This window comes from Electrona antarctica (genome assembly GCF_951216825.1).
Source record: "Electrona antarctica genome assembly, chromosome: 20".
Taxonomy (NCBI): Eukaryota; Metazoa; Chordata; class Actinopteri; order Myctophiformes; family Myctophidae; genus Electrona; species Electrona antarctica.
The window spans coordinates 28,362,415-28,389,045 of NC_136801.1; the positions used below are offsets into that span (position 1 = coordinate 28,362,415).

Below are 26,631 nucleotides of genomic sequence, written 5' to 3' on the forward strand. Positions count from 1 at the left end.
TTGTTACTATCTGCATTCGTAACAACCCGAACCGTGTGAAAACTGGTTGAGAAGAACTCAGCGAGTTATTATTTTAATTGTGGAGAGACCTCCTACGTACTTGGGCATACATACATTAGAAGGAATGGGCTGGCTCTCCCTAGTAGTCCAACGAACAGCAGCGGCCATAGAGGTATGACGGTATCTACGTTTATATAACTATGGTCCCGAGAACTACACTTAGGCTCAGGGGTGGCTGCACCTTTTCTGTCGCAGCCCCATGGACTTAATCTTTTATGACCAGTGTCAAGACTCTCTTCTAATCACTAATAAATGACTAGCATGTGAATCCATCTGATATGGTTGAGGACATTATATGAGCCCATAGAAGTCGGCTGCAGAGGTTTTGCAGGACGCTTACTCTGCAAAGTCGATTCGGCTTTACAGGGCCTGCACTGCAGAGAAGAGGGCCATTCAATCCGCAAGCTAAGCCGCAGAGAAAGCCACAAGATGGCCGTGGATCAAGAGGGCTGATCCGTGGCTTGCTGCTGGGACGCGAGCCAGGGCCTGATCATCCCCGGCAGTGTCGCCTGGGCGAGGGTGTCTGATGTTGTGAGACCCAGGATACATCACTGATGGTGTGTCCCAGACAGAGCATGCTGGAGATGCTTCTTGCATACTTATTTGCATTTTATTGCTTATTGTGCCTCTGAGCTGTACAGTTTTTTAAGTCTATGGTTATTACCTCATGTTCCTCAGTATAGCGCTTTGGCCAACGAGAGATGTTTTTAAATGTGGTTTATAAATAAATATGATTTGATATAGGGTGGTGTAGGGTTTGAATGCCTGATTCATGCCTGATACATTTGTGTGCGTGCGTGCGTGCGTGCGTGCGTGCGTGCGTGCGTGCGTGCGTGCGTGCGTGCGTGCGTGCGAGCGTGCGTGCGTGCGCGCGTGCGTGCGTGCGCGTGTGTGCGGTGCCTTACCAGCTCCTCCTAAGCACAGATGAGAATGGGTGAACGTTGACAGAGAGAGACAGGAGAGTAAAAGGGCCAGAAATGAGAAAGCGTTTGAAAGAGATGCAACAATGATAGCTAAATGAGACTAGAAATATGCTCCTCGGAGCACAGGTCTCCGCCAGGCCAGGTAGCAGACATCAATCTTAGCCAATCAGGTGAAATATACAAAATTGGCTATATAAATGGGATATATCTTGCTTATACAACAAAATCTTTTAAAATAGTTCAAATAGCCGATCTACAAGCTCACAACGTGTCGGTGTAGATCGGCTAGTTGAACTATTTAAAAATGTTTTTCAAAATAGTAAAAAATGGCAAATACGTTAAGGAGTAAGGGGTGGTGCAAGATAGGGCCGACACTGTGTACATGCAGATTTGCACCACATTTTCACGATTTTTCAAAAATAGCAGACCTACAAGCTATGAGCTTGTAGATCTGCTATTTTTCAATAGCTAAACTATAACATAATCCTTAAAACACCAAAAGGGGTTCCCGCCCAGAATGGATTAAGTAATGTATCGGCAGGAGTAGTAAGGGAATAATAGTAGTAAGTAATAATCGGCATCCTGGTGGCGCTATAAGATGTGAAACGTGTTCTGCTCTGGCCTCCAGGGAGTGTGTGTTCAGTACGTTTCACGCCGATCGGTCGAACGGTGCCGGAGATTAGCTGTTCACAGATGGACGGACGGTCAGTGACAGGGTAGTAAAACATAGTCTCGGCCATGCCTTTGGCCTGGCGGAGACAATAATAGAATCTGCTCAGAACACCTGACTAAAAACATACACCATGATTACTAAAAGCACCCAACCACATCACTGCTTTATAAACCTATTCTGATCAGAGAGAGGGGGGGAGAAAGAGAGAGAGAGAGAGAGAGAGAGAGAGAGAGAGAGAGAGAGAGAGAGAGAGAGAGAGAGAGCAGGGTGAAGGAAAAGTTCCACTAACCTCATCTACAGCTTTCTTATAGCTCTGAAGAATGGAGAGAGAGACAAAGAGAGAGAGAGAGAGAGAGAGAGAGAGAGAGAGGAAGAAGAGAATACATAATGGAGGTGCAGAAGGTACAGAGTGAAGAGAAGAAAAGAGGAGAGGAAATGACAGGGAATGTTATGTCAGAGACAATCTGCAAATCAATTTGGGAAAAAAAAGAAGCTGAATCTGTCTTGAGAGATTAGGTCAGAGATGAGTAGATGACAATGATTCTGAATGCATGCAGGCGCACGCATGCGTGTGTGTGTGTGTGTGTGTGTGTGTGTGTGTGTGTGTGTGTGTGTGTGTGTGTGTGTGTGTGTGTGTGTGTGTGTGTGTGTGTGTGTGTGTGTGTGTGTGCGTGCGTGCGTGCGTGCGTGCGTGCGTGTACTTACTGCAGGTCTACTAGGTCGCAAAGAGTCTCTGTTGTCATCTTTGGTCTCATGAGAAAGTGCTGTCGAACCATCAGCCTTGACTGTACGCACGCACGCACGCACGCACGCACACACACACACACACACACACACACACACACACACACACACAGTAAATTTCTTTGCAAAACACGTTTTTCTTCTCCAAAATATTCAGATCTACAAGCTCACAATGTGGTGTGAGCTTGTAGATCTGCTATTGATCGATCAGATCAGGGCTTTCACTTCTAGTGATTTTTACTAGTTGACTAGTTGCCTAGTTTACTAGTCTAGTTATACCCCCCACAGAGGCAGACATTCACACGACTTCAAAATCTCTGGTCTCTGGAATTGTTAACCTATGACCTTTGACCTTTAACCCTGAGAAAAGTAAGTAAAATGCCTGTAATATATATATTTTTATGATCGTTAGAATGTCTAGAACATGTTTTATTTATTATTGTGAAAGATATCCCCCAATTGTAAATGATTAATTTATTATCATTATTTTAATAATTATTATAAATGTGCATAAAATGTGCTTTTTTTACATAGTTTCCTCTACAAAGTCATAGTAGTACAAGTAGTAAGGTTGAAATCTCTTTTTTGTAAATAGAAATATATCCGGGTCTTGCAGGGTTAACTACCTATTATGTAATATCATTAAAACAAATCTTAAAAATAAATAAATAAATGTTTTGTTCTTTCTGCTATGTCAAGTGTTTGTATGTGTGTTCTGCATACATGGTTGCTGGGTCGCAAGACACATTTCAGTTTGAACTGACAATAAAGTACTATATCATATCATGTAATAACGACGCATAGAGAGGAGTTTGGGATAGCAGCAGCTAGATTGCCATGACAACGGATACAAAACAATCCCACGTGCAGCAACAACAACAACAGCAGCAGCAGCAGCAGCATTTCACCTTTCCCAAACCATAGATAACTTTTCTTGTGACCACCGCGCTCTGACTTGTGGTGTGTTACCCGTTCAAACCACATTATAGAAATAAAGGTAATGGGTCGCACACACCAAGACTGCGATTTAGTTTTTATTCTTGCATGCAGTGTTGATTTCGTCGACTAAAACTAAGACGAAAAATGTTCGTCGACTACCTTTTTCCACTGACAAAAACTAAATGGAAACTGAATAAAAACTAAGCTATGATGACTAAATATACGGACAATTTCGTCAACAAAAACTAGACTAAAATGTTAGGAAGGGACTAGTGGACAAGATATCCAATCTACAAGCCGATCTACAAGCCGATCTACAAGCCCACAACGCGTCGTGCTGCGACGCGTTGTGGGCTTGTAGATCGGCTATTTTCATTACTTTGTCATTATTTGTCATTACGACGGCATCAAGGCCCGCCAAAATACATTTTGTTCGACTAAATCAACTGTAGATTTAGCCGACTAAAATCTTATGATATTTAGTCTGACTAGACTACCTCTGAAACATTCCAGGTGACTAAAAAACTAAAGTAAAACTATTCAAGAGACTATGACTAAAACTAAAATCAAAATTTGCTGACAAAAACAACACTGCTTGCACGATGGATCAATGACAAGACGTTTCGGCTATCCAGCCTTCGTCAGTTTGTGTGTACCTCGTTCAGAGCTAGGGGTGCTGGAGTTAGATGGACTGTGTGTACCTCGTTCAGAGCTAGGGGTGCTGGAGTTAGATGGACTGTGTGTACCTCGTTCAGAGCTAGGGGTGCTGGAGTTAGATGGACTGTGTGTACCTCGTTCAGAGCTAGGGGTGCTGGAGTTAGATGGACTGTGTGTACCTCGTTCAGAGCTAGGGGTTCTGGAGTTAGATGGACTGTGTGTACCTCGTTCAGAGCTATAGGGGTGCTGGAGTTAGATGGACTGTGTGTACCTCGTTCAGAGCTAGGGGTGCTGGAGTTAGATGGACTGTGTGTACCTCGTTCAGAGCTAGGGGTGCTGGAGTTAGATGGACTGTGTGTACCTCGTTCAGAGCTAGGGGTTCTGGAGTTAGATGGACTGTGTGTACCTCGTTCAGAGCTAGGGGTGCTGGAGTTAGATGGACTGTGTGTACCTTGTTCAGAGCTAGGGGTGCTGGAGTTAGATGGACTGTGTGTACCTCGTTCAGAGCTAGGGGTTCTGGAGTTAGATGGACTGTGTGTACCTCGTTCAGAGCTAGGGGTGCTGGAGTTAGATGGACTGTGTGTACCTCGTTCAGAGCTATAGGGGTGCTGGAGTTAGATGGACTGTGTGTACCTCGTTCAGAGCTAGGGGTGCTGGAGTTAGATGGACTGTGTGTACCTCGTTCAGAGCTATAGGGGTGCTGGAGTTAGATGGACTGTGTGTACCTCATTCAGAGCTATAGGGGTGCTGGAGTTAGATGGACTGTGTGTACCTCATTCAGAGCTATAGGGGTGCTGGAGTTAGATGGACTGTGTGTACCTCGTTCAGAGCTAGGGGTGCTGGAGTTAGATGGACTGTGTGTACCTCTTTCAGAGCTATAGGGGTGCTGGAGTTAGATGGACTGTGTGTACCTCGTTCAGAGCTAGGGGTGCTGGAGTTAGATGAACTGCCGCTGCTTGTCCTCTTCAGGGGCGTGTCCATGGAGACATCGGTCCTCCTCAGGTCAGGGTTGCTATGGTAACATACACACACACACACGCACGCACGCACGCACGCACGCACACACACACACACACACGCACACACACACACACACACACACACACACACCCACACAATTTGTTATTTAAATGTGTAAACACATTTAAATACATTTATTTATGTATTTAAATGTGTATTTCAACATTTAAATATGCATTTAAATGTACCTTTAAATGCATATTTAAATGCATATTTAAATGCATATTTAAATGCATATTTAAATGCATAATTAAATGCATATTTAATTGCGCATTTAAATGTGTATTTCAAGCTGCTTTTCCCAAGGGTGTATTTCATGAACGGTATGTTAATGAGGGGGCGTGTCTTGACCTATTCAGCCATTAGCAATCAAACCCAGAGCAATCAAACACCCAAAAAATCCCATCCAGCCAATTTAATTTGAGTTAAGTTTTAGTTTGTTTTGAATATATATATATTTTTTAATTGAGTTATTGGCATCAAAATGTACTTAAAGTACCCAAAGTAAAAGTACTCATTATGCAGAATGTCCCTTTGGCTGATGTCTTTGATCCTGTCCTGCAAGTCTCATTCTCCTGGCTGCTATTTTGTCGCTCACCCTGAATATTCCAGCATACGGATTCTCGTTGTTAACATGTGTACTCTTGCTGATGTTGAGCACTACATGTAGTAGTAGTGCTAACGACACTGCCTGACTGGTACCTGTTTTAACAAGGTTTGGATACCTAACAGTGGCAGATACAGAACATGCCTATGACTGCACCTGGAAAACTCTCCCTGCAGTCAGTTTTTTAGATATAATGATCGGTGGTCGGTGGATGACGTCAATAGGACAATTCTTGCCATGTCTATCATTTTCTTTAATGCTTTCATGCTTTTAAAAGTTCAAAGCAATCACTTCAATATCGAAAGTGAAGTAGAAAGTAGACAAAAGACAGGAAATAGTAACAATAATACGCTTTTAAAGTAATTTTGTGGATTACAAATTGCTCCATCTACACTTTCCCTCTCAGCTTTCCAACACTAAATGCATACTAGTCCAAGACACGATGAAGAAAAGAACACTGTTCTTAAAGCTGTGGAGAGTGGTTTGACCTTCACACTTTTGAAAAAATTGGTCTGTCCTGAAGTGAGTAGTGCTGTGCTGTGCTGTGTGTGTGTGTGTGTGTGTGTGTGTGTGTGTGTGTGTGTGTGTGTGTGTGTGTGTGTGTGTGTGTGTGCGACTGTGCGTGCGTGCGTGCGTGCGTGCGTGCGTGCGTGCGTGCGTGCGTGTGTGTGTGCGTGTGCGTGTGTGCGTGCGTGCGTGCGTGCGTGCGTGCGTGTGCGTGCGTGTGTGTGTGTGTGCGCGCGACTGCGTGTGCGTGCATGCACGTACCTGGCTCGTATAAGGTGCGCTCCATGGCGAGCTCCCAGACCATTGCCTGGGGAGTTTTTCCTGACCAGGGCAGGAGAGATGGATGTTGTTCTCTGTGGTACCTACGGTAAACGTACAAAAACATTAAGACCATGCACACAGGACAAAGAAGGAAGACAGAGGAGCAGAGGAGCGACATGCAACGCAGCAGGCCCCAGATAGAAAAAACGCCAGAATTTATTTTTAATAACCAAATGAAAAAAGACTTCCGCACTGCACCCACGTACTTTACAAGAAGGTGCGTGGGCGACAAAACAGTAGGTGAGATGAATCTGGAAAAGATAATACCCACAGACGTTCAAGACACGTTTTTATATAAAACTCGTGTAGAATTTTCTCAGGTGCAGGTATAATCTTTCCAGATTAATCTCACCTATGCTTTTTAATAACTAAAATATAATATATTATATACATTTCCTAAACTGGACATATCAGTTTATATTTATTATAATTTAGTTTTTATTATATTTTTGACAATTAAAGGGGCCTTTTACTTTAAAACACTTCTGGTCAATTGTGTCTACTCAAGGCTTAAGTGCTTGATTAGATCAGACATGCAAAACACACTGAACTTCATTCTCCATTTTAACCACGTTATAGACCCATTTAATACGCAGGCACAAATTGAATTAAGCAACATCAAAAACTGTCTGGGTTGCACACAAAAGCCTGAGTGGACGTAAAAATTACCCCAGAAGTGCGAGTTTCTAAAGTCAAGCAAAGTGACTTTTCACACAGAAAGTCCTTAAGGGGGCATCAGACAGTTCACCATTCACTATACTAAAGGCTAACGGTGGCTAAATATAGTTGCTGCAAGTACAGTAGGCTACAGTACAGGCATAATCACCCTGGTTAGGGTCAACTACTGTACTCCATGTAGCCAGCGTGCTAGCATGGGAGTACTGTATATGTGTGTATGGAAATACCACTAATAGCACTAATAGCAAACAATCAGCACGCTTGTAGATTTAAAATTTGTGAAAATATTCTTTAGTTTTGTATTGCCTATAATCATTATAGGCAATACAAAACTAAAGAATATTCAAAATGTTCACAAATCTTAGTAGTATAGTATAGTATAGTATAGTATAGTATAGTATAGTATAGTATAGTATAGTATAGTATAAAAATAAGTGTTTAGCAATTATCCTAAAAAGTGCCCTTGCACACAGAGTCTAGTGCAATTCTTTTATTGGTCGGTTTTATGCATAAAAAACAACTATTTAACTGGTTGATGATGCACCATCAAAGCCACTTGTCAGAAAGCAATTTCAGACTTGAGAGGTCATAGAATATTTTTTTCATGCAACAAAATCGGACTCCATGTGCAAGAGGCCCTAAAGCCTCCAGGCTCCGCAATTCTGCACATTCCTTGCAAGGAGATCTGGTCCACAAAAATACAGACCAACAGGTTGGTTCAAATAAACACACACAAACACACACACACACACACAAAGAGGTCAAAGCATGCAGAGAGAGAGAGGGAGAGAGAGACACCTTGGGGGGCGTGTCGTCATCCTGCCTGAGCCAGGAGGCGGTGGGTGGAACGAGGCGCAGGAGGGGGAGGGGCGGAGGAGCGGGGGAGGGGTTGTTGTCGGAGGTGGGGTCCGAGTTCTGGCGGGGCATGGGCGGCCGCGAGGGCGACACCGAGGCCGAGGAGGAGTGGGAGATGACGGCGTGCGGGTCGTGGAGCGACTGAGACCCCGACAGGCCGTGGTTCTTCACCTGCACCAGGTGAGCCATCTGTGGCGGCAGGAAACCCACCCGACATCCACCATGAGAGACCAGGGAGGGAGAGGGTCCCATGATTGGACAGACGGGGGATCAGGGTTTTGGGTTCACACGGTGCAGAAGGTTAAGGAGTCAGGGATGGAGAGTTTGGGGGGGGGGGGGGGGGGTGTAGCAGGAGGTGCAGAAGGAGGTGCAGCAGTCAGCAGTGGAAGGAGAGAAGAAGAAGGAGAGAGGGGAGGGTTTCAGGGTGAGAAAGGTTTATGTGGCGAGGCGAGTGTGTTAACGCATGAAACACATGTTATGCATAGACAGACACATGTAAGCATACACATACGCACGCACACACACACACACACACACACACACACAGGGATATATCACACAGCACGCTTGAGCAAGGGAATAATGCCCCTACCGTCCGCCAGGTAAAGTAGCTCAGGTATTCTATCATATCATATTCTATCATATCATATCGTGACATCATCATATTGTATGATATCGTATCACAAGCTGACATCGAAGTGACGCGTCGATCAGCTCGTCTGGTTGCCGGTACTAAATTATCAATATACTTGGGAGGCCTGGATGGCATCGGTACGGAATGTCTACCGATATCAGTACCTGCTGCCCGGCAATGCGTGGGGAAAATAGGCCAGCCGCCAGTCTATGACATCAGTATTACAGTCTGTCCATCGGTACCGCTCGTAGGTACTGCAGCTCGAGTGGCACCGGGTCATACATGAACGCGCCGCCGGCCAAAACACAACAGCGCCGGCTATATTTATATTTTCATGAATGGAAATGATGAACAGATGCCGTTCGCAGCTTTCAGTCGTAGTTACAGACTCTACAATATAGCATTTAAATATTGTGCCGATAGTCTCTGCTTTGAGTACACTATAGGGTTCAAATGGTTTAATGTGATTATGGATCAGAGCGCCCACCTGTGGTTCCACGGAGCGATGCATGGGTGGGGTCCGAGACTGCTGGATGCCCCCGCTGCTGAAGGACTCGGAGCGGGGGGGCAGGGATGGGTCGGAGATGCGGTTGGAGGCCTTGTGCTGCAACGCAGGAGAACTGTGTCGGTTCATCATAGAACCACCATCCTCCGCCTGAGGCATGCACAGACACACACACACACACACACACACACACACACACACACACACACACACACACACACACACACGTATGCAAACATGCATGTAAAACACACATTCGTGTAAATGAGTAAACACACACACACGCACACGCGCGCACACACACACACACACACACACACACACACACACACACACACACACACACACACACACAACATTCCAAAACGATGCACATTCTATTTGTTTTGATTACAGCGATAAAGTAATTCCATGTGTAAAATATTATTTTATGTAATGGGTTAAACCAGAGATACTCTGATGATGGTTCAATGTGCCTGTGTGTGTGCTCATGCATGGTATGGCTCTCAGGCTCTGTATCCAGAGAGAATCAGACTGTGACTAAAATAGTTGCAGGTGGCCTAGATTTCTCCACCAGGGGGCAGACCTGGACACCTGCCCAAAATGTATGTAGGTGTGCATGTACAGTATGTGCGTGCATCTGTCTGTCTGTCTGTCTGTCTGTCTGTCTGTCTGTCTGTCTGTCTGTCTGTCTGTCTGTCTGTCTGTCTGTCTGTCTGTCTGTCTGTCTGTCTGTCTGTCTGTCTGTGTGTGTGTGTGTGTGTGTGTGTGTGTGTGTGTGTGTGTGTGTGTGTGTGTGTGTGTGTGTGTGTGTGTGTGTGTGTGTGTGTGTGTGTGTGTGTGTGTGTTTGCGTCTGTGACGCAGATTTACATGTGAGGAGGGACACTCACATGTGATTCACATGTGAGTATGTAGGTTATACAATATGTAGAGGCCTGGATTTAAACTATCAAAGCAGTCCCATGCTGCGCTGAGAGATATAGAGATATGGAGCAAACATGGTACACTGCACTTATTAAAAAACAGTCTCTGCATTTTTTAGAGAAAGAAAGAAAGAAAGAAAGAAAGAAAGAAAGAAAGAAAGAAAGAAAGAATAAGGAAGCCTGTTGGAAAATACACAACAAAGACCATAAAATGATACAAACGTTAGTTAGTTAGTTAGTTTAATTTATTGTCCACAACGTGAATGTCACTGGAAATGATTAGTACCCATTAGTAGTGTACTATGTCGCAGCACAGAGGACTCAAGACTCATGCAATGAAGAACGTCAGCCAAATGTTAACTCTAGAACATAAGGGAGAGAGACCCAACAGGAACATTCAGAAAGAATGATTAGGAGATTTTCCCACGGGGACCACGCCTGCATTCTCACTTTAGATCCGCGGGGATCCACTGCACTCCTCGTGTGAATAGATGTGTTTCTACACGCAGGAATTAAAAGTAGGTTAGACATGGAGAGGGTTTGGGCCGGTTAGAAAATATGGGAACACATGGGGAGCCTCATTGGCATCATAGATCGGAGGTCTGAATCAACCTGGAGAGATGGAGCCAGTTAACGTTCAAAACCCACCACTCCTGAGTTAGTCCGTGTGCTCAGAGACATAATGAGAGATACAATAAAGCAGTGTTTCTCAACATCGATCAGGGTTGGGTCAGGGTTAATTGGGTCAGTAACTGGTAAACACCAAGGATTTTATAGTGTTGATTTTTATCCCAAAGACAAAAACAAAATGGTATCAAATGGATACCATTCAGACATATCATGGTCACTTGTTCTCATGATTTTGTTAGAGAATAAGTTAATGCCTAAATTGTACATTTTGAAAAAGGTTGAGAATCACTGTGATAAAGTAAGGGATTAAACAGATTTGTAGACAGATTAATGAACAGAATCAGAATCAGAAACCAAACAGGCTGCCAGGGTTAGTGAGTCCGCCTGCACAGAGAACAAGAGAACAGTCAAAACGGAGGGATGAGAAGAGGAAAGTCTGTGTGTAAGCAGGGAGGAAAAGGAGACGAAGGGATGGTTTAAAGAGACCACTTTTCTCGTCCACTGACCCGGCGTCCGGGGCTGCGCCCTCTAGAGTCCGGACTGCTCCTCCTCCCGGGACTGGTGCTCCGGCGCACCATCGGCTGACAGTAGGCGTAGGAGGGGTCGGGGGTGGGGAGGGACGCGGCGGGGTCGGGGGGGGCACAGGAGATGCGGATCCTCGGCACGTGCTCCGACGTCATCTGCAGCTGCAGCTGCCGGGAGGGGCTGACGTGGGCGGGGTATGAAGGGGGGCGGCGGCGGCGGGGCTTATAACCGGGGAGCATGAGGAGGTCGGAGAGGTCGGGGGGGGCTTCGCGGGGCCGGTTGAAGGAGTGATGCTTCTTGGGAGGGATGCGGGGGGAGTTGCTCTGCGCTCGACGCATCACCTGCAGAGTGAGGTGAGCGATTACACGTATACCCTCTGTGTCATCATAGCTGTCGGACGGACACCTAAACCTTGCATGTCCAAACTGTTGCTTTTCAGGAAATATCTCACGCACCTGCGTTCCAGTGGATCTAATGTAGTGTTTAGTCACAAGCTTTTGTTAATACTTTTCATTGGCTCAATAAGATGCCACGGACAAACTTAACCACTTTGACTTTCAACAGAGTTGTGAGCCTTCCTTCTTAAAATGTGGTCCCCATTTGGTTTTCCCTGTACGCCAAATCTCTTCGCCCCCAAAATAGCAGATCTACAAACTCACGACACACAGCGTTCCAGCTTGTAGATCTACTATTTCCACAGAACGTTCGACGCCAGAATACGTGGTTAATGTTCATTATTATTAATAATAATAACAAGAATAGCTTGAATTGATATAGCGCCTTTCATGAACTCAAGGACACTTTACATCAAAAACAACAAACAACCAACAAACAAACAACTATTTGCCCTAAGCCTGAGTCCTGAGAGATATTGGATTTTGGAAAAGAAAAAAAAACCCTCAAGGTTTCTTTGGTTGAGTAGCAGGGGGCAGTGGTTGGACATGGTTTGCCTTCAGATGTACCTGGTTGGGACAAAAAACTTAAAATTCAAAGTTAAATGAATGCTAAATGGTTCAGTACTTCCCCACTGATGTCCGTCATCTGTTTTTTGTTGCGTTAGAACCTCCAATTCATCAAACATGAAGGATGACACTTGTGAAGTGAAGAGAAAGGCGTCAAGAGTTAATAAGAAATGATCAGATCTCCCCTCTGAAACTGAAAAATAAATTACGGTAAAATACTACTAATGAAATGTTTATTTACACCACCTGGTCCCCAGCAGACTGGCAGACCGAGGCAGTGCAATTATATCTTGAAAGACATGACTTCTTTGAAATGAAAGGCATTAAGATGGTTTATCACTTCAATAAGAGGCAAGAATGGAATTTACTTTCATGTCGGAAGTCATTTTGTGAGCATAAAGCACCACAGTTCTGCTCTGTTTTGCTGATGCAAATCTAACACCTCCCAAATAGAAAGGGACACATTACGCACATGCACTCACTCATGCACGCACGCACACACGTGCACGCACACACGTGCACGCACACACATACATACACACACACACACAAACACACAGAGGAGTAATTTCAGAAAACAGACGGTATCAGGTTGAAAGTGGTCAATAAGTATACGTTGCTTGCAGACAAGAAAACGTGTATCTGTACAGCGACTATACGCAATACGCATGCAAGTTGTGTGTGTTGGTGCGTGCGTGCGTGTGTGCGTGCGTGCGTGCGTGCGTGCGTGCGTGCGTGCGTGCGTGCGTGCGTGCGTGCGTGAGTGTGTGTGGTACCTCCCTACAGGAAGCACAGGTTTGTCAATGGCAGAGACTGCAGCATTCTAAATGAACAGCTGTGTGTGCACTCGTGGGAATTTGTGTAGGTGTGTGTTGGCACACGCACCGATTCGCCTGTGTGGGTGTGACTTTGATTGCACATGCATTCTTTTAGCTGTCAGTGTTTGCACATGCTTGTCCTTCTGTGTTAACACACTCACATGTATGTGCAGAAATCACTGAATTAGTACCCACTAGTAGTAGTAGTAGTACTCGTACTAGTAATTACGACTAATATAGCATTGGTGGACTGCAATAAAGTACATTTACTTGCGTAAAGTACACTTTCTGCACATTTGTTTAGTATCTGCAGTGAACACAGCAGATCTGAAAGCTAACAACAACGCATGGCATCGTGATGCTATTTTCACAATTATCGATATTTTTCTGGACAATCTTAGATTTCTTTGGGACTATGTCTCCTCGCTGGCAGGGCGATCCAGTAGGATACAACAGCAGTGACAACACAAAGATATGTGCATGTGTGGGGAGGAACTAAGTGGCACGAGCACTAAATTGGGGAGAAAAGAGTCTTAAAGGGAAATAAAAGAAAAAAGCAGTAGTAGTAGTGATAGTGGTAGTGGGTTTTTTTTCCCACACAGTCCTACCTCTTTGGCCCAGGCAGGTTTGTTGTCATTGTTGACAATCCCAATCCCAGGGGCCTGGTCTTTGTAATGGTACAGTTGTTTCTTGTCCTGTGGGGGTCTGGGGGTCTCCTGCTGCTGCTGTTGTAAAGACACCAGGTAGGCTCTCTCCTGATGCAGCTGCCTCTGGAGACGCTCCGCCTGACGCTGCTCCTCGATCTGCTTGCGTTTGTATTCCTGCAATGCAGTGCAGTGCAGCGCGCGCGCACACACACACACACACACACACACACACACACACACACACACACACACACACACACACACACACACACACACACACACACACACACACACACACACACACACACACACACAACACACACACACACACACACACACACAGGGGACCACAAGTTAAAAATACACTGGAATTGGGGCATTCTAGTGAATCTGCCAGCGGGCAGCACGTGTAGGACTGCGATTGCAATGTCCAGGGTTTAAAATGTGGTGGTGGTTTAAATTCACACCCACACAAAAAAAAAAACAATCGAGGAGGGAGACCAGTGTATAATGCAAAATAATAGTTTGAATGCCTACAGACAGCTATTTATTTGACAACTCAGAACGACTAGGCCAAGGTGTAGGTAGGCTAAAGATTATATGCACCGATAGCTCAGCTGATGCCCTTATGCCAAAAATCACAACTCACCGCGCAGCACATAGCACATTATAGACCTTTTTGGCAGCCACATTGACATGAAATACTAGTTTAAACACAGATGTTACCAATGATAATTAAGGGGAGTAGCAGAGCCTTTCCATTGAGCCATACAGTAGCTACATTATGACCAGAATGGAACAGATCCTTAATTAGTAGAATTGGCAACATGCTATCATTAGACCCTATCATGTTTATAGGCTTTCTGAGGGGGCAGTGACCGTTTGTATGGTACATCCCCCTCACTTTGGAGTTATTGACAGGAATTCCGGGATGACGGTACTGTATATCAGAGTGAATAATGTATCCTGTGGACTGAGATGTTCATTTCATTTCAGCCGCCTATCGACCGGCACGCCTATCAGTTGTTGGACCGTTCACTCATTAATTTGTTGCCCTTTTCTGTGTTCTAATGTGGATGTCTGTGTCTTGGCTAAGTATTATGAAAAGGACAGAAAACCCTGCATATATTTCCTCCGACATCAGGCTGTCCAAAATGGAATGCCAATTTTTTCAGCTTTCTATTTGAAAATGTGAATTGTTTGTAAAATATAAAAGATCCCCCATACAATGATTTCCTAGACCAACTTACGAGCCATTGTTCATAATTTAATTTGTCAGATGTTTATTGAAGAGACTTCAATATACTAACTGCATAATCTGTGTATGTGTGTATTGTAATCTATTTCACTGTCACAGAGATAACTCAAAGTTCATATAGGATTTGGTTAATTTTAGTTACAATAATAAATGGAACATGGGAAGCACCTCTCTGAAAATATCTCTAAACTCTATATCTATAGTTTACAGTGTCATTTGTTGGTGCTGTCTGGAGTCTGAACAAGAATGATTCATAGACCTTAACTACTAGTGAAGTGCTCAGTTCATTAGAATGGTCCTTTGTCGAGAAGAATGGAATGACGAACATGCAAAGTAATTGCCACGCAGTCAATGATGCTGCCAACTGATTGAGGGGCTTATATAAAACACCTCTGCACTGCAATTATGTTGTTTAGACGAGAGTGAACCTGATGAGTAACAAGTTGTTCACTAAGGTTTAGTCAGTTAGTTGAGAGCAGGGGTCTTCAATGTTCTTTCAGACCAAAGACCTCTTAGCTGAGAGAGACTAAGCAGGGACCCGGGGCACACTACATTTAATAATAATAGTGAGACAAAAAACCTTCTTATCAAACAAACATTTGGTGGTCTTCATGTAGTAGCTCTGAGGTCCCGGACCCCCTGTTGAAAACCCTTGGTGAACCTGATGAATGTGTACAGCAAGTGGAACAAGTTGTTTAAGCTTGCACATGGAAAATGTAATGAAAGGTGAAACAATTCATCTTTCTTGTGTGCAGTGAACTCTCCGTTTATAGACCTGGATTATTGTTTGCGCGTGTGCGTGTGTGTGTGTGTGTGTGTGCGTGCGTGTGTGTGTGTGTGCGTGCGTGTGCGTGTGAGTGCGTGTGTGTGTGTGTGTGTGTGTGTGTGTGTGTGTGTGTGTGTGTGTGTGCGTGCGTGTGTGTGTGTGTGCGTGTGTGTGTGTGTGTGTGTGTGTGTGTGTGTGTGTGTGTGTGTGTGTGAGTGTGTGTGTGTGCGTGTGCGCGTGTGCGTGTGTGTGTGTGTGTGTGTGTGTGTGTGTGTGTGTACCAGCAGTAATGCTTGCTCCTGCAGCAGTTGTTGCTGCAGAATCTCCAGCTGCCTCTGCTCCTCCTCCAACTGTCTACGGATATACTCCTAAACCAATCAGCCGCCGGCACGCCAGAGGAGCCACCAATCAGAGTGCAGAGAGGCCCGGAAGAGGGAACAAACCAGAGTCCCAGCAACCAGTGACATCATCAGAGTAGGAAGATAGCGGGCGAAGGAAGCAACAGCGAAGCAGGACAGTCAGACACAATTAGAGAGAGAGAAGAGAAGAGGTTGAACGAGGCCAGATTAGACAAGACTAAATGACCCAAAGAGAGAATAAAAGAGATACATTTGAATATAGAGAGGACAGGTAAATAAGCAGGGGTGGAAGAAGTATTCCGATTTTTTTACATAAGTAAAAGTGGCAATACCAACAATTTGAAAATAGCATATCCACAAGCCCACAACACGTGTTGATCTGCTGTTTTCGAGTATAACATGGTGCTTGAGTGGTTAATGTATGAAATCTGCAAAGTGAAGTGATCTGCAAATCTAAATCCGATCAGAGCACTGAGAAACGGTCCACTGATCATATGAGCTCCTTGTTAAAATTCCTCCACTCATACCCCACTCTCACTCTATTTTCTGCAGTTCTCCAGTAATTGTTCTCTCCTTCCATTTGTCCGTCGGGGATCCACTTGGCACCTGAGTCCCACTGCTACTCCTAAACTGGCTTGTTGAATTCATAATCAACATTGAATGTGCTGACAGTGACGCCTGTGCAGTAGAGACAGTTATGCGCCCTGCCCAATTAATAGTACCTGATTGCCTGATGAGTGACTGAGACCTATATTTTTACTTAAATGTTACAAATATTTCTGTTTTGTTTTGGTGTTTGTGTTCTGTCTTGTAAAAAAAAAGGAAATGGTGATGCCACATGCAATAGAAGATACTAAATATATAATAATTATGTATAAATAATCATCATCATCATTTAAAAGTAACTACAGTAGTGCCTAAAATACAATATTTGCCTCTGAGATGTAGTGGATACTGGATATACAATAAGTATAAAGTATTGAAAAATGTTAAGTGAGTGGTGCAACTCTGTGTGGGGGTTTCCGGGGGGGTTCCAGACCCCAGGAACGCGCCCAGGGGGCCGGGCCGGTTCCGGCGTGCCATGCCGCCCCGCATCCGAAATGGTTGAGAAATGACAGAGTTACCGTGCGGCGGTCCCTCTACTGTAGGCTACCCTCTACTGTACTGTACTATACTGTACTGTCACTGTACTGTACTGGCACACCCGAAAGCATCATATATACAGTTAATATGTGCGTGTGTGTTTGTGTGTGCGTTAGGTTGCGCACAGGTGGTGAAAAACAACCATGTTGTTTTCGCGCTCATACCCAGCCAGCCAGCTACCCAGCTACCCAGCCACCCACACACATAGCTCCGTAATGGAGTGGTTGCACCACTCAAAAATGGAAATGCTCAAGTAAAGTAACCCCAATAACGTAAGTACAGTGAAAATGTACTTAGTTACTTTCCACCACTGGGTACTAAGAAGCCCAAAAGACAGGAGAAAGATGCACTAATCAGTAGAAAGTAAAGTGTCTCTTATCTTAGCAGGGCAGAGGCTGACAGATCACTATAAGAATGTTATAGCAAATGTGCCTGGATGCCTGGTGTCAATGACAGGGTTCATACAGGTTCAAAGGTCATATCCAACTCTTAAGCCAAATAGTAGTAGCTTGTAGCTTGCTGAAAAGTAGCCTCGGAAACCCAGACATTTTTATTTACAGGGAGAAAAAAAAGTCTGGGTCCGAGTCCACTTCAATTTGGCATAGTGTAGCACAAACATCACTCTCTCTGCTGATTTCTGATCGTCTGCACCTTTGTTAAATTGACACACGCACACATACACACACACACTCCTCTCTCTCTCTGTCGCTCTAATCAATTAGTCTCATGTCTAGCATCTGCACATAGTTTCTCCCGGTGGATCCTGCCGGGAGCTGCCTATGCCATAAAAAGCATAGGTGAGTTCCAGGCTAGCTGAAAAGTGACTTGGCAACAAGTAGCTTGGAAAGTTATTCCCAACCTTTTCTGGATCAGGGTACACAAAATTGTTTGCGTGCAGAGCTTTTTTTTCCTCCACAATTTAGACTTTATGCCAATTAATCCCAAATTACATTTGTGTGTTGTGACTGTTGTCACTGCTGTTGTCCCAACCGGGAGGACGTAGAGCCTTTATCCTACTCTCCCGCCCAACACTCCCTGCTGACAAGTCGCCCCAGCCTGTAGGAATATGTGCAGTGACACATACTGTCCCGAACACGGGCCAATTGTGCTGTTCGTATAAATGCTCGACAAGGCACCACGGTGGATTCGAACCCACAACTTCTGCGCTGGTGGGCAGGCACTTTACCACCCTTCCACCCGAGCGCCCTATGTTTATTTTAACGATCAATCAATCGATTGTGTCCCGGCTTGGATCAATGGCACTAATGTAGTGTTCCTTAACTTCCTTTTTATTGGTATCACAATGAAAACCAAATGTTCAAGATTTTAATGAAAGAATATACCGGTATTCTTTTGATCACACCGTCCACAACTGTAGTTGGTGGTGGGCACTCAGTGGGGATGGTGGTAGCGGCGAACGAACGTGTTGTTGTGAAGAGAGGAGTTGCTACCTGTTCTCTCTCGGCGAGCCTCCTCTCCTCCTCCCTGCGAATCTGTTCCATCTCCTCGTACCGCCTCCTCTGCTCTCGCTCCTGCTGTTTCCGCAGCTCGCGCTCCCGCCGCTGTTGCTGTTGGTGGAAAAAGAGACAGAAGAAGAGGAAGCTGTCGCTGTCAGTCCACTCCTCTCGGGTCGGGGGGACACAACAGTGTGGGAGAAAACTGAGAGGGACACGGTGTAGGAGAGACAGACAGCAGGAAAGCTGAGAGACAGACAGCGTAGGAGAGACGGACAGTAAGGCAAGCTGAGAGGGACACAGTGTAGGATACAGACTGACAGTAGGAAAGCTGAGAGGGAGACAGTGTAGGATACAGACTGACAGTAGGAAAGCTGAGAGGGAGACAGTGTAGGAGAGACAGACAGTAGGAAAGCTGAGAGGGAGACAGTGTAGGAGAGACAGACAGTAGGAAAGCTGAGAGGGAGACAGTGTAGGAGAGACAGACAGTAGGAAAGCTGAGAGGGAGACAGTGTAGGAGAGGCAGACAGTAGGAAAGCTGAGAGGGAGACAGTGTAGGAGAGACAGACAGTAGGAAAGCTGAGAGGGAGACAGTGTAGGAGAGACAGACAGTAGGAAAGCTGAGAGGGAGACAGTGTAGGATAGAGACAGACAGTAGGAAAGCTGAGAGACAGACAGTGTAGGAGAGACAGACAGTAAGAGAGAGATAATGTTGGGGAGACACATGAGAGAAGTGCACATATCGTCGCTGTCTGGGAGAAACCTTGTATGTCCATAACTTAATCTTTTTATGTTTTTTTCTTCATAAATCAATCAAGGCCTATTGTGCACCTTATCATATGCCAGGGTCATATGATATGCAAAAGTAACAATAATATCTAGTAACTCACAATGCGTCACGTAACACGTTGCGACAGTCCTGGTTTCTGCCCGCCAGCCAACAATATCTATATTTGACTCCAAGGCGTGTATTATGAACGTCCTATGGGATGACTAAACCCATGCGGTAATACAGAACTTGCCTCGCTCTGCGCCCTTTCGTATTATGGGAGCCGTGTTGAACGCACACACATATGGCATACCACGTTCCTGCAGGGAGTGTCCATATTTTAATTATTTTCGCTTTGCGCAATTTGCTATTAAGCCCCTTGACCTAAAAACACTCGGCGCATACCGATTACACCTGGGTCTGACCGTCTCTTAAATGCAAAAAGCACTGTTTGATTTTATAAAGAGCGGCTCTGTGTGCTGATCTGGAGTGTTGTCTGTTTATTATAAGCGACTTTGGGCTTCTTTTTCTGTAAAGTTGCTTTTGTGGTTGCCTTTCTTGTTTCTAAAGTGCTTATTTGGGCTTTTCTCCTAATGTTGTTTAAACCAGTGATCCTCACACATTTTACCGTGCCTATAATTGCAATATGATATTGGCCACGCCTCCACCTCTTAAAACTGTAATATTATATGACCTATATAATTGGGCCCCAAGTCTCACCTCCTCCAGGCGCCTCCTCTGCTCCTTCTGCTCCTCGATGCGCTTCTGCCTCTCTGCCAGTAGTTGGCGCTTGTGCTCCTCGTTCTGCTGCTGCTCCAGCTGCTGCCTCCGCAGGGCCTCCGAGCGCTCCTTATTGGCCAGCTGCAGGCGCAGGAAGTTGCCCCGCAAGGTGGACTCCCCTGGGAGGTTGATGATGGAGCTGTAAGTGAGTGAGTATAAGTCAATTAAAGGCATTAATTTTAAACTACACACAACAGAAGAATAGACTAGTGTTAACCTCAAAGCAAGACAGCAGACAGAATACATGGAGAATAAAATCAAGAAAGTTCTGCAAACGCTTGTTATACCTGTTTCAAGCCTCTGAGTCATTTTAGTTGTTTCCATATAGCAACATTATTATTAATTATTAATCTTTTATGAAGACTTGAAGTTTTTTCAGAAAACATAGGTCAGGATCTAGAAGACGTTTGATCTAGCACAGACAGACAGACAGACAGACAGACAGACAGACAGACAGACAGACAGACAGACAGACAGACAGACAGACAGACAGACAGACAGGTACCTGGGTCCAACTCCTTCCATTTCCCTTTCTTCTTCCTCTTCTTCACTCCCACTGTACTCATACTCTGTCTCATCTGGAGGAAAACGCACGCACGCACGCACGCACGCACGCACGCACGCACGCACGCACGCACGCACGCACGCACGCACGCACGCACGCACGCACGCACGCACGCACGCACGCACGCACGCACGCACGCACGCACGCACGCACGCACGCACGCACGCACGCACGCACGCACGCACGCACGCACGCACGCACGCACGCACACACACACACACACACACACACACACACACACACACACACACACACACACACACAGACACAGACTCAAATCAATCATTCTTCCAGTGAGTCATTCTATTCTACCTATCACTTTGGCAGATGACTGTGTGAGTCATCATGCCATTATTTGTGCCTTTCTATTGAAGCGTAAAACATATTTGGTCAGCAAAAAACAGCTACTGCTATTCTGAATAGAAAAGAATACCTGATTGAGATGTCCAATCCTTTTTTCTGCTTCTTTTATTTGGGCATGTAAATGATTTGTTGGAGTTCAAGATTCAAGGTTATACTTTAGCTGTTATTTCCGTTTGCAAGCATCAGAAAACTAAATTGAGTTTCTCCTAAAAGACATGAAAAGAATGAACAGTGCAATACTCAATATCTAAATCTAAATCAATACATCCAACGGTCTGAATGCCATAGTCGTAAGATGTCACAGCTTCCCGCAGTCAGCATGAATAAAAGCAATGGTTCTCAAACTTTTTCATCAGACACCCATTTGAAAAGACTTTGTACGAGGGGGGCCGCCGGGCCACAATAAGAGACATTTGTCAACATTTATCGAAATTTGCTTGTGGGGGGTCCCTGGAACAACATATTTTCAGTTGGGGGTCGGCAGCCATTTACATATCCTTCTGGGGGTCCTTGACGTGAAAAGGTTTGAACGCCACTGACATAGTTTTTTCAGAATACTGTCAGTATTCTGATGTATAATCTGGTCCTCAAGTCTTGATGGGTTATAGGAGTGTAGGCGGACGGACTCACCCCTCTCTCCTCTCTTCTTCTTGGTGCGGTCGATGTGGTCTTTGAGCTGGATGCGGATCTGCCTCTCGTTGGGCAGGTCTCTGATGAACGGGTGCTTGAGCAGCTGCTCCGTGCTGGGCCTCTGACTGTGACTCTTCACCAGACAGCTCTCTATGAACGACTGGAACTTCTTAGACCTGTGCACACATATAGACACGTCTCGTACTTTTAGTATGAGCCATGAATGAACCACCAGCTCAATGGCCTTGTGGTCAGCATCAAGGGTTGGATTGGATTGGGGTAAGTCCCTGTGACATACTAGTGTCATGTCCAGGGGATGTACTTGTACATCAAGCTCACGTACAGTAGCCTCAGGCTACAGAAACAGGAGATAGGCTCCTGCCCAATGGGCCTTATGGCTCGGCAAGGCTTGCTTTACTTACTTACACTTAACACTGCTGGAACACCACTGTAGTGCCATGTTTGCAATTTAGTTGTTTTGGTGTGACTATTCTCATGCCAGACCCTTGAACTGAGGTTGAGCCAAGTTTGATGCGCTTAGTAAGCTGGGTTGTTACAACGTTAGCCTGGAAACCGGACGAATCTGCCAGTGCAAAAAAAGAAGAAAAAAAAGAAGAAGAAAGAATAGCCCTATTCTACAAAGTGATATCATTCTAGCATGCCAGGCTAGTACAACGTTGGTCCTGTTGTGTGTGTGTGTGTGTGTGTGTGTGTGTGTGTGTGTGTGTGTGTGTGTGTGTGTGTGTGTGTGTGTGTGTGTGTGTGTGTGTGTACACGTGTGTGTGTGTGTGTGTGTGTGTGTGTGTGTGTGTGTGTGTGTGTGTGTGTGTGTGTGTGTGTGTGTGTGTGTGTGTGTGTGTGTGTGTGTGTGTGTGTGTGTTAGGGCCTGCGTGCAGGTATCTTCGGACTCACCATTTCTTCGACTTAAGTCTGGGGGCGGGGTTTCTTGGGATGAGGAAGAGAGCTCTCATTGGGTGCATGTCACACAACGCTGATGAGGAGAGGAGAGAAGAGAGGTTTAGTCATTTAGCATCAGTTCTGTCTGTAAAATGAGAGAAACGTGGAGTCTGTTTGTTACTCACGTGGAGCTCCCTCGGCCATCTCCATGGCTGTAATGCCCAGTGACCACAGATCACTCTACAGAGAGACAGGGAGAGAGAGGGGTAGGTGTATAGGTGTTATTGTAATGCCCAGTGACCACAGATCACTCTACAGAGAGACAGGGAGAGAGAGGGGTAGGTGTATATGTATTATTGTAATGCCCAGTGACCACAGATCACTCTACAGAGAGACAGGGAGAGAGAGGGGTAGGTGTATAGGTATTATTGTAATGCCCAGTGACCACAGATCACTGCAGAGAGACAGGGAGAGAGAGGGGTAGGTGTATAGGTATTATTGTAATGCCCAGTGACCACAGATCACTCTACAGAGAGACAGGGAGAGAGAGGGGTAGGTGTATAGGTATTATTGTAATGCCCAGTGACCAACAGATCACTCTACAGAGAGACAGGGAGAGAGAGGGGGTATTATTGAGAACACCGTCAATGGTGGAAGGAGTAAAAGTCCTGTATTCAAAATGATTGGCTGCAAAAGTAGCAGATCTACAAACTCACAGCCGAAAGAAGCATACATCTACAAGTAAGCTACCTACTGTAGTGCAGGGGTTCTCAACGTTTTTGGCCGGGGACCCCCGGAAATGCTTTGGCAATGTCTCGGGACCCCCGCCCCGCCCCCTCCCGACCCCCAATCTAAATTGACTGCTACAATAACCTTAAACCATTTTGGGCGGGAACCCCTTTTGGTGTTTTAAGCATTGTTATAATTTAGCTATTGAAAAATAGCAGATCTACAAGCTCATAGCGCGCCACCGAGTGGCGCGCTACGAGCTTGTAGGGCTGCTATTTTTGAAAAATCGTGAAAATATTTTGTATTTTTTTTGAAAATAATTTGGGGACCCCCTAAAATAATTTGGCGACCCCCCGAGGGGTCGCGACCCACGGGTTGAGAACCCCTGCTGTAGTGGTTCCGATCCCCATGGACCCATGAGGGTTGATATCCAAATACAGTACATACACAAACATAGACGTATGAGGTGTACCCGGGTGTACCTCAAATATGTAGCTAATACTAGCATTTAACACATACTGTACACACCTTAAAATCGTAGGTTGCATCCGGGTTCTCGTCACAGGCGATGACCTCAGGAGCCATCCAATATGGCGTCCCAATAAACGTGTTCCTCCGACCCACTGTACGATCCAACTGGGCCGATACACCAAAGTCCACTGGATACGGCACACACACACACACACACACACACACACACATGCGTACACACACACACACACACACACAACAAGCAGTTATACACAGCTCTATATTACCAGTAAGACACCCTAAAGGGTGAGGTCGCGTGCACGCATCAGCCTGGGTGACGGCAGACTGCTGGGCGAGTGCTGGCGCTTTGGCATGGGGGGGTCAGATCAACATATGGAATGAATTCTGTACTGGCCATATACAGTATGGAGTGTGTCTTGAGTGTACAGGGTTTGATTAGGTACCCTAGTAGGTACCCTTAGGTTTGATTAGGTACCCTAACCCTGATTAGGACATATGGAATGTCAGAACAGGTCAGTGTGTGTGTGTGTGTGTGTGTGTGTGTGTGTGTGTGTGTGTGTGTGTGTGTGTGTGTGTGTGTGTGTGTGTGTGTGTGTGTGTGTGTGTGTGTGTGTGTGTGTGTGTGTGTGTGTGTGTGTGTGTTCTCACCAAGTTTGACCTCTGCATTCTCAGTCAGCAGGACGTTCTGACCTTTGATATCTCTGTGGATGACCTTGTGTTGGTGCAGATGAGTCAGACCCTACAGGCACAGACAGACAGACAGACAGACAGACAGACAGACAGACAGACAGACAGACAGACAGACAGACAGACAGACAGACAGACAGACAGACAGACAGACAGACAGACAGACAGACAGACAGACAGACAGACAGACAGACAGACAGACAGACAGACAGACAGACAGACAGACAGACAGACAGACAGACAGACAGACAGACAGACAGACAGACAGACAGACAGACAGACATGCACACACACACAGAGAGAGAGAGCATTTAGGGACATTTAATTTGTCTGAAATGATTACAGCTGATGAGGTGACATTAGAAGATTCATCAGATGTGACTCATCATCATCATGATCATAATCAGCGCTCTGAGCACAGCTGACACGGTGTGAGGGCTGCTGGGCACAGACCTCGTACTGTACTGGATGTCCAACGGCGTTACTTTTCAAGAAAAAACAACCTGTGTTCTAGAGCACACACTCTAGAACACAAACAGTGTGTCGGGACCCATCTGTGAATCTACTGTATTTACCAACTATTTACGGGTTGCAAATAAATATCCCTTCATTTTCTTTGCCCCTACATATTCTTTAAAAGAAATTATGCAAAAAACACTATTCAATATATTTCGATACATACATTTTTAAAAAATCTAAGAAATTCCATTAATTCGAAAACAAATGTGTAAGAAATAGTGAAAATAGCTGATCTACAAGCTCACAATGCAGCGCGAAGCGGCGAGTTGTGAGCTTGTAGATCGAACCCGCGCTACGGGTTAAAACTAACCTGTGGTGCGTTAAAAATCACCCGTGGCGTCTGCATGCGGTTAGGGTTAGGGTCACGGGCTAAAAGCTTTGGGAACCAGTTATAATTTAGTCACAAGCTCTATTTTTGCATCGCAAGTTACAACGTGGTATTTGTGATATTGACTCAAATAACATCTGCATCGGGTTTTTTTGCGCAGTGTGAAGAATGTTTCAATCGGCTTAATTGCTCGCGGACCCTTCCACACAGACTAGGGCTGGGACGCAAACCGGGGAACCCGTTTCCCAGAGGGCCTCTCTCTCTCTACCCACTCAGCCATGGCTGCCTCTACATGCACAGCACAGGTCCTGACCAAGATTGGAACACAGTCATATGTAACCAGTGCGTGCTGTAGTCTAGTTTTGTTCAGAGGGCATACCATAATTATTCCCTCCCACACTCACAGCACACACTCGCACGCACATGCATATACCGTGTGCATGGTCACCGAATGAAATAACCTCTCATACAGTATACCTCTTATTAAATGTGCCATATCTATTGTTAAGTTAATAATGTGTGAACTACTTCGAAACTCCCATGGCCAGTAGTCATTATCACCTCGGACGCTATATTACATTCTTGCTACATTCTAGTCCCCCAGGCCCCCTTCCTGCATTTCAGATATGAGGGCTAGCAGACGGTGTGCGTATTTTGTAAATGGGGGTGGAGAGGAGGGCATACAATGTAATATAGCGTATATTCGCAGAACACACTGGTTGCAACAACGTGAGCTGGTTGCAGTAATAGGTAGTGGTAGTTGATATTTACACACATAATACATCTGGTTAGATGGATGTCTGAGTGTTTCTATCACGGCAAGTAAAACAGCTGCTAAAATCCACACTCAAATATCCGTAATCTAAACACACATTACTTGACATTATTCAATCTGGTTGACATATCCAAACACGGAAAGGCCAGATTAAAACTCGTCTAACCACTGTAGCCTCAAGTAGGGCTTTATATTACTCTTACCAGAGCTTAGTGGTGGCTCAGCTAGTTAGAATACATTCCACATTCACTGAACTAATCACAATATTACAGCTTTCAATCATTGCATGTCACAATCTCTACTAAGTTTCTGCACAGCAAAGTTACTAAGTACAGTAAGCACATTGTATGCTTGAGTTATAGTTCAGTCAGACATAACTCACGAATAGATTGAACAAATATTTAGCATAGAATGAGAATAGAAAGTGTGCATATAACATTTTATCTTGGCGTTCGGCTCTGCTACATTTTTCTCCCTGCTCTGCACAA

The 26,631-nt window shown here is 45.2% G+C and overlaps 1 protein-coding gene across 2 annotated transcripts in view; it reads right to left on the reverse strand.

Moving 5' to 3' along the window:
- The window catches only part of tnikb (TRAF2 and NCK interacting kinase b), a 75,859-nt gene that overhangs the window by 19,824 nt on the left and 29,404 nt on the right, over nucleotides 1–26,631 (reverse strand). Inside the window, exons 6-20 of one of the 2 annotated variants that reach the window (XM_079490326.1) lie at nucleotides 24,483–24,573; nucleotides 23,871–24,001; nucleotides 22,799–22,853; nucleotides 22,629–22,707; nucleotides 21,717–21,892; nucleotides 20,664–20,736; nucleotides 20,099–20,297; nucleotides 18,607–18,723; nucleotides 13,591–13,803; nucleotides 11,184–11,543; nucleotides 9,106–9,273; nucleotides 7,928–8,173; nucleotides 6,392–6,492; nucleotides 4,908–5,008; nucleotides 2,362–2,441 (exon numbers count right to left, since the gene is read on the reverse strand). In XM_079490326.1, the coding sequence (XP_079346452.1) occupies nucleotides 2,362–2,441; nucleotides 4,908–5,008; nucleotides 6,392–6,492; nucleotides 7,928–8,173; nucleotides 9,106–9,273; nucleotides 11,184–11,543; nucleotides 13,591–13,803; nucleotides 18,607–18,723; nucleotides 20,099–20,297; nucleotides 20,664–20,736; nucleotides 21,717–21,892; nucleotides 22,629–22,707; nucleotides 22,799–22,853; nucleotides 23,871–24,001; nucleotides 24,483–24,573 (2,190 nt within the window). The remainder of the gene's footprint in view (nucleotides 1–2,361; nucleotides 2,442–4,907; nucleotides 5,009–6,391; nucleotides 6,493–7,927; nucleotides 8,174–9,105; nucleotides 9,274–11,183; nucleotides 11,544–13,590; nucleotides 13,804–18,606; nucleotides 18,724–20,098; nucleotides 20,298–20,663; nucleotides 20,737–21,716; nucleotides 21,893–22,628; nucleotides 22,708–22,798; nucleotides 22,854–23,870; nucleotides 24,002–24,482; nucleotides 24,574–26,631) is intronic. The other variant, XM_079490325.1, reaches the window with a different exon arrangement.